The sequence below is a fragment of the Gymnogyps californianus genome, chromosome 22 (genome assembly GCF_018139145.2).
Source record: "Gymnogyps californianus isolate 813 chromosome 22, ASM1813914v2, whole genome shotgun sequence".
Lineage (NCBI taxonomy): Eukaryota > Metazoa > Chordata > Aves > Accipitriformes > Cathartidae > Gymnogyps > Gymnogyps californianus.
In genome coordinates, this window is record NC_059492.1 from 6,845,943 (window position 1) to 6,859,684 (window position 13,742).

Below are 13,742 nucleotides of genomic sequence, written 5' to 3' on the forward strand. Positions count from 1 at the left end.
TGGTATAGCTGTAGGCAGTTACCTGTTTTGGTTGCAATACTGGCTGTTGAACCATTTGAGTTAGCAGGAATCTGCTCCTATGGTTGTTTTTATCCTCAGTTCATATTGAGATACATTGCAGCATTGGTTAATCTGAAGGGTTCCCCAATTTAATTCACTTGGGTACTGTGGTCAGAAGCTAGTGACTAAAAGCCATCACTGTAGGTACAGGAGGAGACAGCCTTCAGCTGGAAAGCTTCCATTAGGAGTAGTGGTATGAAAGCACTGCAAACAAACTAGTTTTCCTCTTGTTAATGGATATTTCATGCAATCAGCTTAGTATATTTGAAATGGTCAGACTTGGTTTGAGCTCCACCTGTGTCCTTTCGCTGTTCTTACAGCATTTTGTATAGCACATTGTATCTCATCTTATTTTCACGTCTGCTATGTATTAGGGCCAGTTAAATCCCTTGCTAGGCTACTTTATTTCTAGATTGCTGGTTAAATGGAGAGAATATTTTCATATTCTGTATCCCTGTTCATTTAGTGATCCAACAAACTGTACGTATTGAGTGCTGGATTCTTCAGCCTTAACAGATTGCTAGTACAGCTTTTTATATATGGTCTTTGTGTATTGTGTCCTAAACCTCATAAATTTTGGGAGCCAGAGAAGCCTTCTCAGAAAGAGTAGTTTCATTAGAGCTATAATAATTTTTGCTTTTTAAAGGTTACAACATTTCTTATTTCCTGTATTTCTTCTCTGCATTGAATAACTCTTAGGAGGAGTTACTTGTTAGTCTCTTGTGAAATCTGCTTCAACAGTTAAAGTAGCTGAAAAGCAATTTTTTCCTCTTTACATTTTAACAATAACATATTGCTAGGGCCTGATTCTGGCTGGTGATTTTTTCGCCTGATAGTTGCATACTGCAGTTATAAAGGCTATATAAATACCTATGCTAAGTATTAATTAAAAGGAAACTAATAAATTGCTAAAATTGGGATATAATAGTTCTGTATGAATTAATATTTAATATAATCTTACTGTTACAAAAGGTTAACTTACTACCGTGTTGTTAAATGAAGAATGCTTATGAAGCCATGCTCATAGGGATACAAGGAGAATATAAACTGCTCTAAACTGACTTACCGCTTTGTGTGTCTGATTCTTTTCTGATGTGATCTTGTAATGAAGATAAACGTTGTTTCACTTAAAATCTGTTGACTAAAACCACTTTTTTTTGTCTGTTGTATGGCAATGCTTGATTAAAATAGACAAAGGGAGACAAAGCTGTAAGAACTCTGGTTGCTCCAACACTTGCAGTCTGTGATTCTGTGTAGTTAGTTGTTTCCATAACAGTGGGAGAAACTACAGATGTTTGAAAATAGTGCATTTGGAATAAGTTGTTTTAAAATAGCAACTAAATTTTATTTAAATTTTAAAAGAAAAAAAATCCCTGCCGTGGTCCTGTTTGTAGGGTAATTTCAAGCTTGCTTCCAAAACCAAAATTGATGTTTGTCACAGCTTGTTTTAGTTGGTTATGCTTTAGATAAATGCTGTGTCTTCTGAAGTTTTCAGTTCATGTGGAGAGAGGCAAAAACATTTGGTTTGAGTTTGTAAAGTAACTCTGTGTGAAATGATCGATATTTTTGCTTACCTAAATAATAATGATTTCCTGATGAACATGTTTGCAGCTGATACAACTTTTTATAACTTCTGTGAGTCTCAGATTGAATATCTAACCATTGCTTTTGACTTTTGTTAGGTTGTGTGAGGGTTGGTTGTGTCCCAGAAGTGCTTTTTATAGCCTGGAGTTAATTTTAAGTGCTTTTTGAGGTTTCTCATTCATAAATTTAGTCGTAGTATAGCTGTAGTTCAGATGCACGTGTAACTTTGTCTAGAAGCTCATCAACTTTCCATTCTACCAGTAAAGACGCTGTCTTGCTTTTCCTTATTTGTGTTACTGACTGGTAGAAGCAGTCATCTGGTTTTTGTCAAGGTAAACTGAGAAGACTATTTGAACACAGGCAGCAAACCTAACGAGTTGCTTTAATAGTCAAACGTTTTCAAATGAAAGACTAAATTTGTTTTCAAATTTGACAGCAAATACAGTATGTAAATTATGAATCCTAATATAAGCTGTAGTGTAAAATCTGAAAACTGAGGGTAAATCTTACATGCATATGTTTTTTTTCAAAGTAGGGAGCTGTGAAATTGGTTATTTAAAAATACTACTATACCAACTTTCATGTGTGTAAAAATGTGGCAGATGTTAGTTAAAAACTGCAAGAGCTTGTATAAATGAGCCCAATAAAAGAATATAGTATCTGCTGAATAAATTACTTTGGATAGTGTGCTGTGGATTACGCAGAGAAGAATGGCTTTCATTAGTCTAAATTGAAATCAGTATACTGAAATACCTACTTTGAAGAATTTTCCTTAGACATGTATTTTTCCCTTTCTCTTGCATGCTGTGACAGTTATTTCTAAGAAGTCAGTGGATTTACCTAGTCTCAGCTATTCTGAAATAGTTTCTGACTAACATCCTGTCTGCATGCTTGTATTTGGAATAAATAGGGGGTTTAGTTCCTGAATAGTTGCTGTTTTTTTAAAATCCACCTGCACCTTTATTAGCTTTTAGCTGTAGGGAGGCTTTAAAATCTAGAGTGTCTTCTGTTTCCTTTTCACTTTCCTTTTTAGAGATGTTCTTTACCACTGTTTCCGCTGTGTTGTAAACTGGAAAGCAGAAGGTAAATAACGCCTTGCTTTGAAGCGTGCCGTACGTGTGACATGAATAGCAGAGCTACAGCTGAGAACTCTACTGTGGGAGTTTTGTTTTACAGAGCCTCTTGCTTTCTCCCCCCCTGCCCCTACTCTTCATCGCTAACTCTTATCCCTCTGCTTTTGTCACAGATTATGTGACGACAAGCTGGCACTTATGGAAATAGTTTCTTTTGCACGCGTAGCCCTGTGCATAGTGTTACAAGGGAGCAGTGTACCAGTGCAGAATGGGGTTTTCAGATAAGATGGACTTGTGCAGGAGCACAGCTGAGTACTAAGTAGATATTTTGAAATTGCTTAAGTGCATTGACGTGCTTTTAGCCAGTGAAAGAATTTGGATTCTGAGAGTTTAGTAACACAAAGAACTGTGAAATGGAGAATTTCTCTTCCCTTTCCCCAAGTCCCAGCTGAGAGGTGAAAGTACTGCTACTAATTTTGCTTGAAGAGGAAGTCGGTATTTATCATCTTCTGAAGTACTTCAGGCTAACATTTGCTGGACAGGCAGTAGTATACTAGTAAGCTTCTGCTTTGCAAGAATGCTACTTTGCATATGCTCAAGAAAAGTGTTTAATTTCTGTAGCATAAGGGAGTTACGTTGTACCAAGTAAGATACAGATGTTGTACCACTGAAACACAAAGATTCCCCAAAGAATTCAAATCCTGAGGGCGTGTTTGTTAGAGGTATTGCAAAAGTCTCTTTGGATCTGATACATCTATTACTTGTACCAAAAAGCCTTTTTTCTGTAAGATTAAAATTTTGTGGTGGTTTTTTCCAAGTGTAATTTCAGTGCTTGTATCAGGTTACTATTTTCTTTATTGCCATCAAGTTATAATAAAGAAAGTTAGGAGAATGTATAATTGTGTGCAAATTTGATCAGGCTTTTACTTGATTTTGTTGTAAAAACTCAGATTATTAAGGATTTAAAGCTGAGACTTTTTTGTTAGGGTACCTCATTTTTATATGCCATGTAGGCAGAATTCAAAACCCTTGTTAATTGAAGAGCAGATGACCATTGCTAGGTAGACAGTACAATTAACTACTGCTGCTGTGAACTGGCATAGCTTTCAGTTGTGAGTTTGTACTAGTTTTTCATAATACTAGCTTGTGAGTTTCTTCCAAGGTAAGTGTGTCCTTGTTTTCTATAATAAAGGTTATACAAAGGCCTCAGTCGTTTCTAGGACTTTCTGAAATTATTTCAGTAACAATATTGTCCAGTATTTGAGCGTTTGCATTGGTTATGATTTTATTCTTCAGTATTTCTCTATTTTAGTTGAAGTATGTGAAGCACCTTTTTGGAATACCAGTGGGTGTTCTCTAATTCACTTGAGTAATATGTTTGTTGAAACTACTTCAGCAAAACACAGGGTGTGTGGGAGCTGGTTCCAGTCTGATACTTCTTTGAAAACATCTTCAATGCAAATATCAACTTTTCTAGGGAGGTGGTGGACTCAATGGTGCAGCATTTTAAAGTGACAATATTTGGGGACCGTAGACCGGTTTATGATGGGAAAAGAAGCCTCTATACAGCCAATCCGCTCCCTGTGGCCACTACTGGGGTAAGATAACTGGAAATAAATGATACTTGTAACAGCTTCATAGGAAAGAAAAAGAAACAAGCCCAACTTCTAATATTGCTGAGTTCAGAAAAACTGAAAGTATCTTACTATCAGTATTGAAATGGAGTCCTTCTACTGTATTTTCTGCAAATTCCAATGTATGTAAATGTGCATGTGATAGTTGCATCCAGAACCTCCCCTAGAATTTAGTAGCCTCTTTCTACAGCAAAATCTATTACATGCTCGGTTTTACAGACTGTAATACAAGTCTTACGATGAAGTACTGTTAAAAAATCAAACCACAGTTTCTCTGGAATGAAGAGTTTTCTGATTCAACATGACAAAAAGTTACGTGATCCTCTTCTGCTTGGTGAAGACCCAGTTCTCTTTATTTTGTGCATTTGATAATGTACTTTTATCAAATGTGCTGTGTCCTAAATATCTGAGGTTTTGAGTCTCTGGCCCAGTTATGGGAAGGAGTGGAAACTCAAGGCTACCAGACTGGAGATTAAACAGCTGCTTTTTTTTATTTTTTTCTCCTGCCTCCCCCACCCAGGTGGATTTGGATGTGACATTACCAGGAGAAGGTGGAAAAGATCGTCCCTTCAAAGTGTCAATAAAGTTTGTTTCTCGGGTGAGCTGGCACTTGCTGCATGAAGTTTTGACAGGAAGAACCTTGCCTGAGCCTCTGGAACTAGACAAACCTATCAGCACTAACCCTGTTCATGCTGTCGATGTGGTGCTACGACACCTACCCTCCATGAAGTAGGTTCACTGTCTTCCTGCAGTCTGTCTTTACCTGAAGTATCCCCACTGGGAGACCTTCACCCCTGTTTCTTCACAGGTGAAAAGAAAAAATGATCATTCCCCTTGTGCAGCCCAGTTGGGTAGCTGAACTGGGGAGACTGAAGCTAATTATGTAGAAGTGTGCATTTCTGTAGACATTTAAACTCCAGAGCAGGTGATGTATTTGTTTGAGAAGATCAAGAAACAGGAGACACTTATAATAGGCCTTAATTGAAATACTGAGAGATTACAGTATGCTGTAGCACTGCTTTTATGTTTTCTGCTCAAATTGAGCCAAGTATTGTGCACTTGATGGCAGTGACTGTCTAAAAGCATGAGTCTTTTTAATTCATTGATATACCCATCAATGGTGCATGCTTCTCATGTTTTAAATAGACAGTTGAGACTAGATACCTGTCCTAGCAAAGTCTGTAATTCTTTATCTCAGAACCCTGAAACATTAGAGAAGGCCAGATTAATTTTGCTTTATTTGGTCAATGAAAGTTATTTTTTAAATTTGATTGCTGGCTTTAGGCAGTAGGATGGCTTTGCACTGGTGTTTTTCGTTGGGTATAACTGACTCTTAAAAAAAAAAATGACTTGTACTTGTGGTTTTAGGGAAGCCAGTGTTCCTCAGCTACCCTGGATCCTAAGGAAACATGAAAGATGTTAACCTCTCTACTGATGCCTGTCCATTAGAAATGTGAGGAGGCATGGAGGTTCATGAGCAGCTGTTTTCTACCTGAGAGAGAAACATTAGTTTCTCTAGTTCTTTGCACCATAGTTATTACTTCTCTCAGTGTACATTGTATTCAAATGTTCCCTAGTAAAACATGCAAAATGATATTTGAGGGTCAGTGCAGTATATACAATGCTGTTGTACAGAATCTGCTGTGATGGAGATTATACTTTCTTGAAGTGGAAGATCAGAAGGGGTAAGTTAGTTCTTGATTTGTTGTAAAAACTAGAAGTGATTGTGTGTTGCTAAAACTAGTAAATGTTTTGTCTAAATTTAAAAACACTGCAATGGGAACAGAAGCATTCAGAGTGTATTGTTTAAACTTGGTTCTAGGCACAGATTCCTGGTGCACAAAACTCCAAAAAAAATGCTGTGTGTTATAATTTTTTTTTTATAGATTTTTTTTTGTTTGGAAAGCAAGAGCGTAAAAGTGTGGTCATCTTTTTCACTAGGTATACCCCTGTGGGCCGCTCATTTTTCTCAGCTCCAGAAGGCTATGATCACCCCTTGGGTGGGGGTAGGGAGGTCTGGTTTGGATTCCATCAGTCTGTTCGGCCTGCCATGTGGAAGATGATGCTCAATATTGATGGTAAGTTGGGATTCAGGGTTAAGAATAAAGATAATAATGAATATGCCTCTAAGAATAAAAATGACTTTGCCATTCGGTCATTTTGCTTGAGTTTGTGGTACCACGTTTCTGTGTGGTGATAACTTTTGGTGCCATCTGTGCAGAGGGATTTAGTAACCAGAAGCCATCTTCTACGCTGATTTCTTAATTCATATTGTAAATAATAAAGAGTTAAAGTAGCTTGGGGTATTTTGCTAGAATTTATATCAGAATAAGAAAACTTTCAAACTTCAATTGCTTTACAGACAAGGGGTTTTCACCTGAAAAATACTTGCGTCTCATTGCTCCATTTGAAGATTTAGTAGTTGTCTCTTGTAATATCCTTATGAAACACAACATTAATTGTGAAGTTGGCCTACTGCAGAAGTTGTAATGATAATAGTAGAGTGAGATTGTAATAATGAAGTGTATGTATGCATACATTGGCTTCCTGTTCAGCCAGTTCAGACCAGACCTGTATGGCAAAGGCTACCTAGATCTCCAAGTCTTTTTTCTGGATTTGTCATCATGTCAGTGTTTTGGCAGAAATTTACCTGCCATATTTACAAAAAAAATCCTATATGGGAAGGAAAAGCCTGGCATAGCTTGTTTTCCTGCTTCATTTTCTGTATTGGTACATCCACAGTAATACAGGCGAATTGCTTAAGATGTGTCTCTGTGCAGCTGTCCACAGTAGGTGTTGTTCAATACTTCCAAGAAAACTCTGTAAAATGTATCACAAACACTTTTGTGAATAGGGCTAATTGAGATGGGCTTTCTTATGCAAAATCAGATCTGCTTTGCACCGCTTTATTAAGCCCCAGATGAATGCATCTGAGATCAACTGGTGCATGTGTCAGACTCCTTGGTGCTGTAAGCACTCTGACTCTATTTAGTTGTTAAACCCCTATTGAAAAATGTCAGTATTTGAGATGCAGGTGCTGCCTAAAGCTTTCTCTAATTCATATTCTGTTCTCACTGTCTGTCTGCTTTATAAACCCAAGGTAAATAGTCTGTCTTTTTTGCGCTAGGTTAAGCACACTAAGTCAAGTTGTGCTTAGCGTCTGTCTTGGAGCATAATAAAATGTTGCAGATGATACTGAGCTTTCATGATGAAAATTTGCAAGTCCATGTGTTCTGGTTTACCTAAATTGTGGATGATACTGATGTGACTTCAGATGGGTTTGTTCTTGTAAAATTACTTTTCAAATAGCAGCCAATTTGTAGCTATTGTTTGAGAAATGAAATGTAAAAATCTTACCAGTCTGAGAAATAACCAATACTAGTATCTACATGCTAGGTAGAGAGATAACTACAATTCAGGTAGGACAAGAGTATTAATTTACACCAATTTATGATGTACTGCGCTATTACTTTCTGTGAAGCAAGTTTTTCTTACCAGCATTAGAAAGTGTAGTAGTAACTCTTGCAGTAGAAATTTTTCAGTCCTTTCTGTGAATGAGAAACTTAAGAACTTTGTAAGCTACGATTTGCGGGGCAATCGCTTTATGTTGGGGTTTGAGGCTGTGAAGATTACGTTCAAATCCCATCGCTTGATTTTTGTTCTAGTTGTTTAACTTGTTAGAGGTTCTCTGCAAAATCTGTTTCTCTCTGTCGCTTGTGTTGCTGTGGGAGACAAACTGCACGCTGCCAGTCGCTGGGGGTGTAAGCTATTTGTGTTCATTCAGTAACCGACATCCGGAGGTGTTGGCCGGAGTGCGTCATGTGAAGTTGGCAGCCTGCTAAAGTGACACATGTCTGAAGAATGTTTCGTTGTATTAGCACAGAGATGTGGTGGGCTTGGTACATGAGATCTGGAAAACTAATAAAATGCTTGTCAAGTATTTCTTTTCTGTTGTTGCTATTTGAAGTTTTAAACATATGGAGTAGTTTGCTTGTGTTTGAGCTATATCTAGTGCCACTTCACCTTTCTTACTAAAAGGTGTGGTTTCAGTTGCTTTTAACTTTGTCAAGCAGATTGATTATGGTCTTCCTTCCATGGAATGAGTCAACTGTCCTTTTTAAAAACAGTATATTGTCACTTAATGTGATTGTGTCATTAGTAGGCAGGGAGGGTAAGAGATTTTGGTAGATTAAGGGTTGCACGCACCACTATGCTAACATAATTTGTGTATAGTCAAAATAGTGCTCATGTTTCTACCAAATACTGTTTCAGTAATTGAGCAGATTGTATCATTGACAAAATTATATTGCATATTGAATAATCTTAGCTTTTCATATTAGAAGGTCTTCAGTAGAGATATATTAATACTGTCTCTGCTTGTAGCTCCATACAGAGTCAAAAGAGAATGTCTCTCGGGGACATTACAGCTCTCTAGAAATAAATGTTAGCTGGGGAAAAACCCTTTCAAAACACGGAAATGCAAAGTAGTTGCAGGATGACTGTGCTGGAGACTGATGTGTCACTCTGGGCTCTATGCTGGCTTTTGTACACTTAGTTGTTGCAAGGCTTGCTAATCTGTTTTTAAAAATGTGTGCTGCACAACATCTGAGGGTTACGTGGAATTTTAAAAAACATTCATTTATGTACTGCTTCACAGCATTCTGACTTGGGGTTTTTTCACTTAATATTTTGCTCTTTTTAGTTTCTGCCACTGCCTTCTACAAAGCACAACCTGTAATTCAGTTTATGTGTGAAGTTCTTGACATTCATAATATTGATGAACAACCAAGACCTCTGACTGATTCTCATCGGGTAAAATTCACCAAAGAGATAAAGGGTGAGTAGAAATGTATCTGTTCTGTCCCAGGTAACGCAACCAAGTTAATTCTAAGGGACTTGTTTTAACTGGTAACATCCTGGTTTAGCACGCATCAGAAGGGCCCTGGGACTGCCAAGAGAATTGCAGTATGCACTGTTTGTAGTTCTAGTCCTGAATGAAACAATGCAGCTCTACAGAAATTAAAGATGAAAAATGAGGTATGTTCCCAGTAGCTTAAAGAGGGAAAGAAAAATTGTTGTTTATTGCCTGGATAGAGGTAAGTGGCTGTTGCCTTGCTGGATGGCTAACCTTTTATAAGCAAGGGTCACTGAGGCCATAGTGGTATTGTGCTGTACGTCTCCCGCTGTTTAAATGCTGAGGCAAAGTGAAAATTGATTTCAAAGCTACCGTCATTGATTCTTTGAAAGTATGCTGTTGCAGTGACTTCTAATAACTGATTGCCTTATGGAAAAACAAGTACCACTTGCTAACTTGCAGCTGAAGGCCAAATTCCATTCCAAAGTGTCGTGATTTAACCCCAGCCAGCAGCTAAGCACCACGCAGCCGCTCGCTCAGTCGTCCCTGCTCCCAGTCGGATGGAGAGGAGAATCAAAAAAAAGTAAAACTCATGGGCTGAGATAACAGTTTAATAACTACAGTAAAATAAAATATAATACTAATAGTAATAATAATAAAAATATAATAATGAAAAGGACTATTAAAAAAAAAAGAGAAAAAACCAAAGAAATAAAACCCAAGAAAAAAAAACGGTGATGCACAATGCAGTTGCTCACCACCCGCTGACTGATGCCCCAGCAGCAATCTGCCCCTCCCAGCCAGCTCCCCCCAGTTTATATACTGGGCATGATGTTCCATGGTATGGAATACCCCTTTGGCTAGTTGGGGTCAGCTGCCCTGGCCATGCTCCCTCCCAGCTTCTTGCACACCTGCTTGCTGGCAGAGCACGGGAAACTGAAAAATCCTTAACTTAGGATAAGCGCTACTTAGCAACAACTAAAACATCAGTGTGTTATCAACATTATTCTCACACTAAATCCAAAACACCGCACTGTACCAGCTACTAAGAAGAAAATTAACTCTATCCCAGCCAAAACCAGGATGCAAAGGAATTGCGTAAGCTGCTGGTTTGAGTAGTTTCACTCCATATATGCTACTTTGCTTTGTGTTTTCCCATATCCTTTCATTCCAGTGTAATTTGCAGAGAGGGGAGCCTTGAAAGAGCTCGGCCCTTCAGAGCTCTGCTCTTCAACGCTTGTGTTACTTGATGCAAGATTAGACTATATTGAAATACTGGACAGCAAAAAAATAAATCTGAACTATAGTCATAAACTGATGTGTTCACAGAATAGTCATTAGTGAAAAAAAACCTTAAAGGAATCATTTTGTAGTAGTCCTAACATGCCTCCTTTTTACATCTACCTGTCTGTTTTCATTCTGGAAGACAGGTAACTGGAGAATGAGAAGCTGTCTCTGCTCGATCTTGGATGCCTCAGGCACTTTCTTACCGTAGTCAGACAATATTGAAAGGTTACCTTTGCTGTCAATATTTATTTTTACTACTATAGTATCTGGGAACTCCAGCCAAGATGTTGTGATCACATATAGTGAAACAAACCCTGCGTTAAAGAATTGGCAGTCTGTGAGCAGCTCTGTGGGAGGGTAGTGCCTTCTGTAGTGTCACAGCAGACTAATGACAAAGCAGTGAATGGGTTCCGGATATCTGTGTATTCACAACCCTTTTCTACTTGGCCACAGTGCTTCCTGGTTTGGGGGTTTTTTTTATCTTCTCTTAATGCTGTATCAGGGCAGTGGTAGTTTATTTTTGATTATGCCATCCTCTAAGTAATACTGACGTTAATGTTGCAATTACTGTTGTCAGGAATCAATGAACTACAGTTGATACTTCTTTGGGATGTCTGTGTCCCGAGTAAACTAAACACGGTATCTGCTATCTGGTACTTAGGGACCTGATTTCATGTGGAGTATTCAGTCTGTGGTCCACAATCCACACGAGTCTCAACAGGACAAGTCACCCAACTGCTTTCTCAAAACCCTTTACTAGTAGACTGTAGGTTGAATCTTTTGGGTAACAAGGCTCTGTTTTCAACTGCCTTCTCTTCCGTGGGACTGGGGAAAGACATAACAGCGTGTCGATGCTGTGCAGCACTTGTGCGATAAGCTCAGTACTTCCAGCAGATGTTGAGTCTACTCTCTACGTACAGTACAGACAGCGCAAGCACAGTTAGCAGAAATAGCCACTGAAAGCCTCTTGAAGCTGCCATTGTTGCTGTCATTATTATTGTGGATAGAGAGTCAAGTCTGGTGCGCCTCTGGTGTGTAGGCTGGGTGCTTTTAGACGAGATCTTCAGCTGCTCAAAATCTAAAGTTAAACCTGGTCAGTGAAATTACAGAAAATTACAGGCTGAATGTGGACGCAAAGCTAGGGGGAAAAATGAACAATAAGGTAGAAATCTAGTCTTGCCCTTTTAATTTCAATTATATTGGAACTGCTAGTTTTAAGAGGTATACAGCATTGAGAACAAAAGAATATGGTGAAAACAGCCGTCTGTCTGAGATTAGTCACGTGCCTGTTAAATGAAAGTGCTACAAGAAATTCAGATGACATAGAACATTAAATATTATACATTATGATTTGTTTTTGAGGATAATACCTGATTAGTCAGAAATCAAATTATAATGAAAGCAAAATGTTTAGAGAATAATAATTTATGTTGTGCTGTTCGATGCTGACCACCAAAGCTGTTGGATTAGAACATGTTCTATTGTAAGACAACTTGTGTCTCCTGTGCAAATTTTTGTGTAGTTGCAACATCAGGGTTTTTGGTACTTTTGTGCAGGTCTAAAGGTAGAAGTGACTCACTGTGGAACGATGAGAAGGAAATACCGTGTTTGTAATGTAACAAGAAGGCCTGCAAGTCATCAAACGTAAGATGCTTTTTGTCAGAGAATAAAACGTATGATAGCTTAACACTGAAGGTGTAACAGGACCTAATATTTTATTAGTTTTGGGAATGCTGATACTTGCCAACTAAGGTTTCTGTACATTTTATTAAAATCTATGTCTTTTCAGCTTTCCTTTACAGTTAGAAAATGGCCAGACTGTGGAGAGAACAGTAGCACAGTATTTCAGAGAGAAATACAACCTCCAGCTGAAATACCCTCATCTTCCTTGCCTACAAGTGGGACAAGAACAGAAACACACCTACCTGCCTTTAGAAGTAATGAACTTACTCTGATAAATCAGCTTGTTATTGGTAGACTGTATCATTTTGCAAAACGTTAAGAAGTAGTGCACTTTGCAGTACAAGCATGTTTACGTATTTACATGTTCGTTATTCTTTTATTTCACTAAAAACTATCTACATTTTAAAAAGTGCTTTAAAGTTTAGAATGATGAGAAAGTATGCAGTTGCTCAAACACATTGGGGGTGTGTTTTGTAGTGACAGCATAGTATTGTGTACGTACAGTATGTTGGGATCTGTTTCTAAGTGCTCCTATTGTGTATTGACGCTTCTGATTTTCCTTTCAGGTATGTAACATTGTAGCTGGCCAGCGGTGTATCAAGAAGCTAACGGACAATCAGACATCGACTATGATAAAGGCCACAGCGAGATCTGCTCCAGATAGGCAAGAGGAAATAAGCAGATTGGTTAGTTCTTTAATTTCAGTTTGGTGTGATACTACTCGCTAAATGACACTGGACTAGATTACATGAATGCAAAAACTTCTTATATGACCAAGCTATTCTTTTCATTCCTTCCTTCTAGCCCTTAACTTAATAGATTTTAACTACTTTTTAAAATGGGATTTATTTAAAATAGCTTGCAACAATAGCATGAGTCCAGCAGTAAAGGCTGTTGTGTTATAATCTTTACAATTACTTCCAAGTAGGTATTGGAACTACTCAGGACTGGTAGTTCAGTGTTTTACTGTATTGGGCCCTCAGGGTTTTTAGACAAATTTGTGAAATGGACTTGGGTTTTAGTACCCAAACTCATGAAAGTGAGATTTTGTTCTAGGTACTTTTCTTTTCCTTGATTCCTGTTGATATTTGAACACCATGCTTTCTTTGGTTATTATAGGATGCTTATATTTCTAGCGGTGCTAAATAATTTTAAAATCATGAGCTGGACTCTGAAGACTTGGGTCTTGACAATTTCCCTTTTTTTTTCTGTTAGTAGTTTGAAGATGGTAGCATCTCTCTACTTAATTTTAATAGGCACTGAAAACAAACTGGAGCAACTTGATTTGTCCAGAATCATACAAGGAATCTATAACGGGGTAGAAGAATGATTCTAGGTCTCCTGAACCTCAGTCTTGTACTTGAGATATTTGATTGCTTTCTTTAGTACACACTAAGTGTTTTCAGCTGATAACTCCAATATATTTTCTTGGTGCTGAATCCAGACACTCTAAACATGAGTGTTTTTTCTGACTTGAAGTATTATACAACTTGAATATTTTTAGTTGAATACTCTTATAAACAGATAGCTCTTATTTGAAACAGTCTGTTTTTTGAGCTGACAAAT

General features: G+C 37.9%; 1 protein-coding gene across 1 annotated transcript in view; it reads left to right on the forward strand.

The window, feature by feature from the left end:
- Positions 1 to 13,742, forward strand: part of LOC127025012 (protein argonaute-3) — a 33,799-nt gene that overhangs the window by 9,648 nt on the left and 10,409 nt on the right. Inside the window, exons 3-9 of the mRNA XM_050909786.1 lie at positions 4,195 to 4,315; positions 4,872 to 5,080; positions 6,293 to 6,429; positions 9,054 to 9,188; positions 12,050 to 12,137; positions 12,283 to 12,430; positions 12,743 to 12,862. Of these exons, the coding sequence (XP_050765743.1) occupies positions 4,195 to 4,315; positions 4,872 to 5,080; positions 6,293 to 6,429; positions 9,054 to 9,188; positions 12,050 to 12,137; positions 12,283 to 12,430; positions 12,743 to 12,862 (958 nt within the window). The remainder of the gene's footprint in view (positions 1 to 4,194; positions 4,316 to 4,871; positions 5,081 to 6,292; positions 6,430 to 9,053; positions 9,189 to 12,049; positions 12,138 to 12,282; positions 12,431 to 12,742; positions 12,863 to 13,742) is intronic.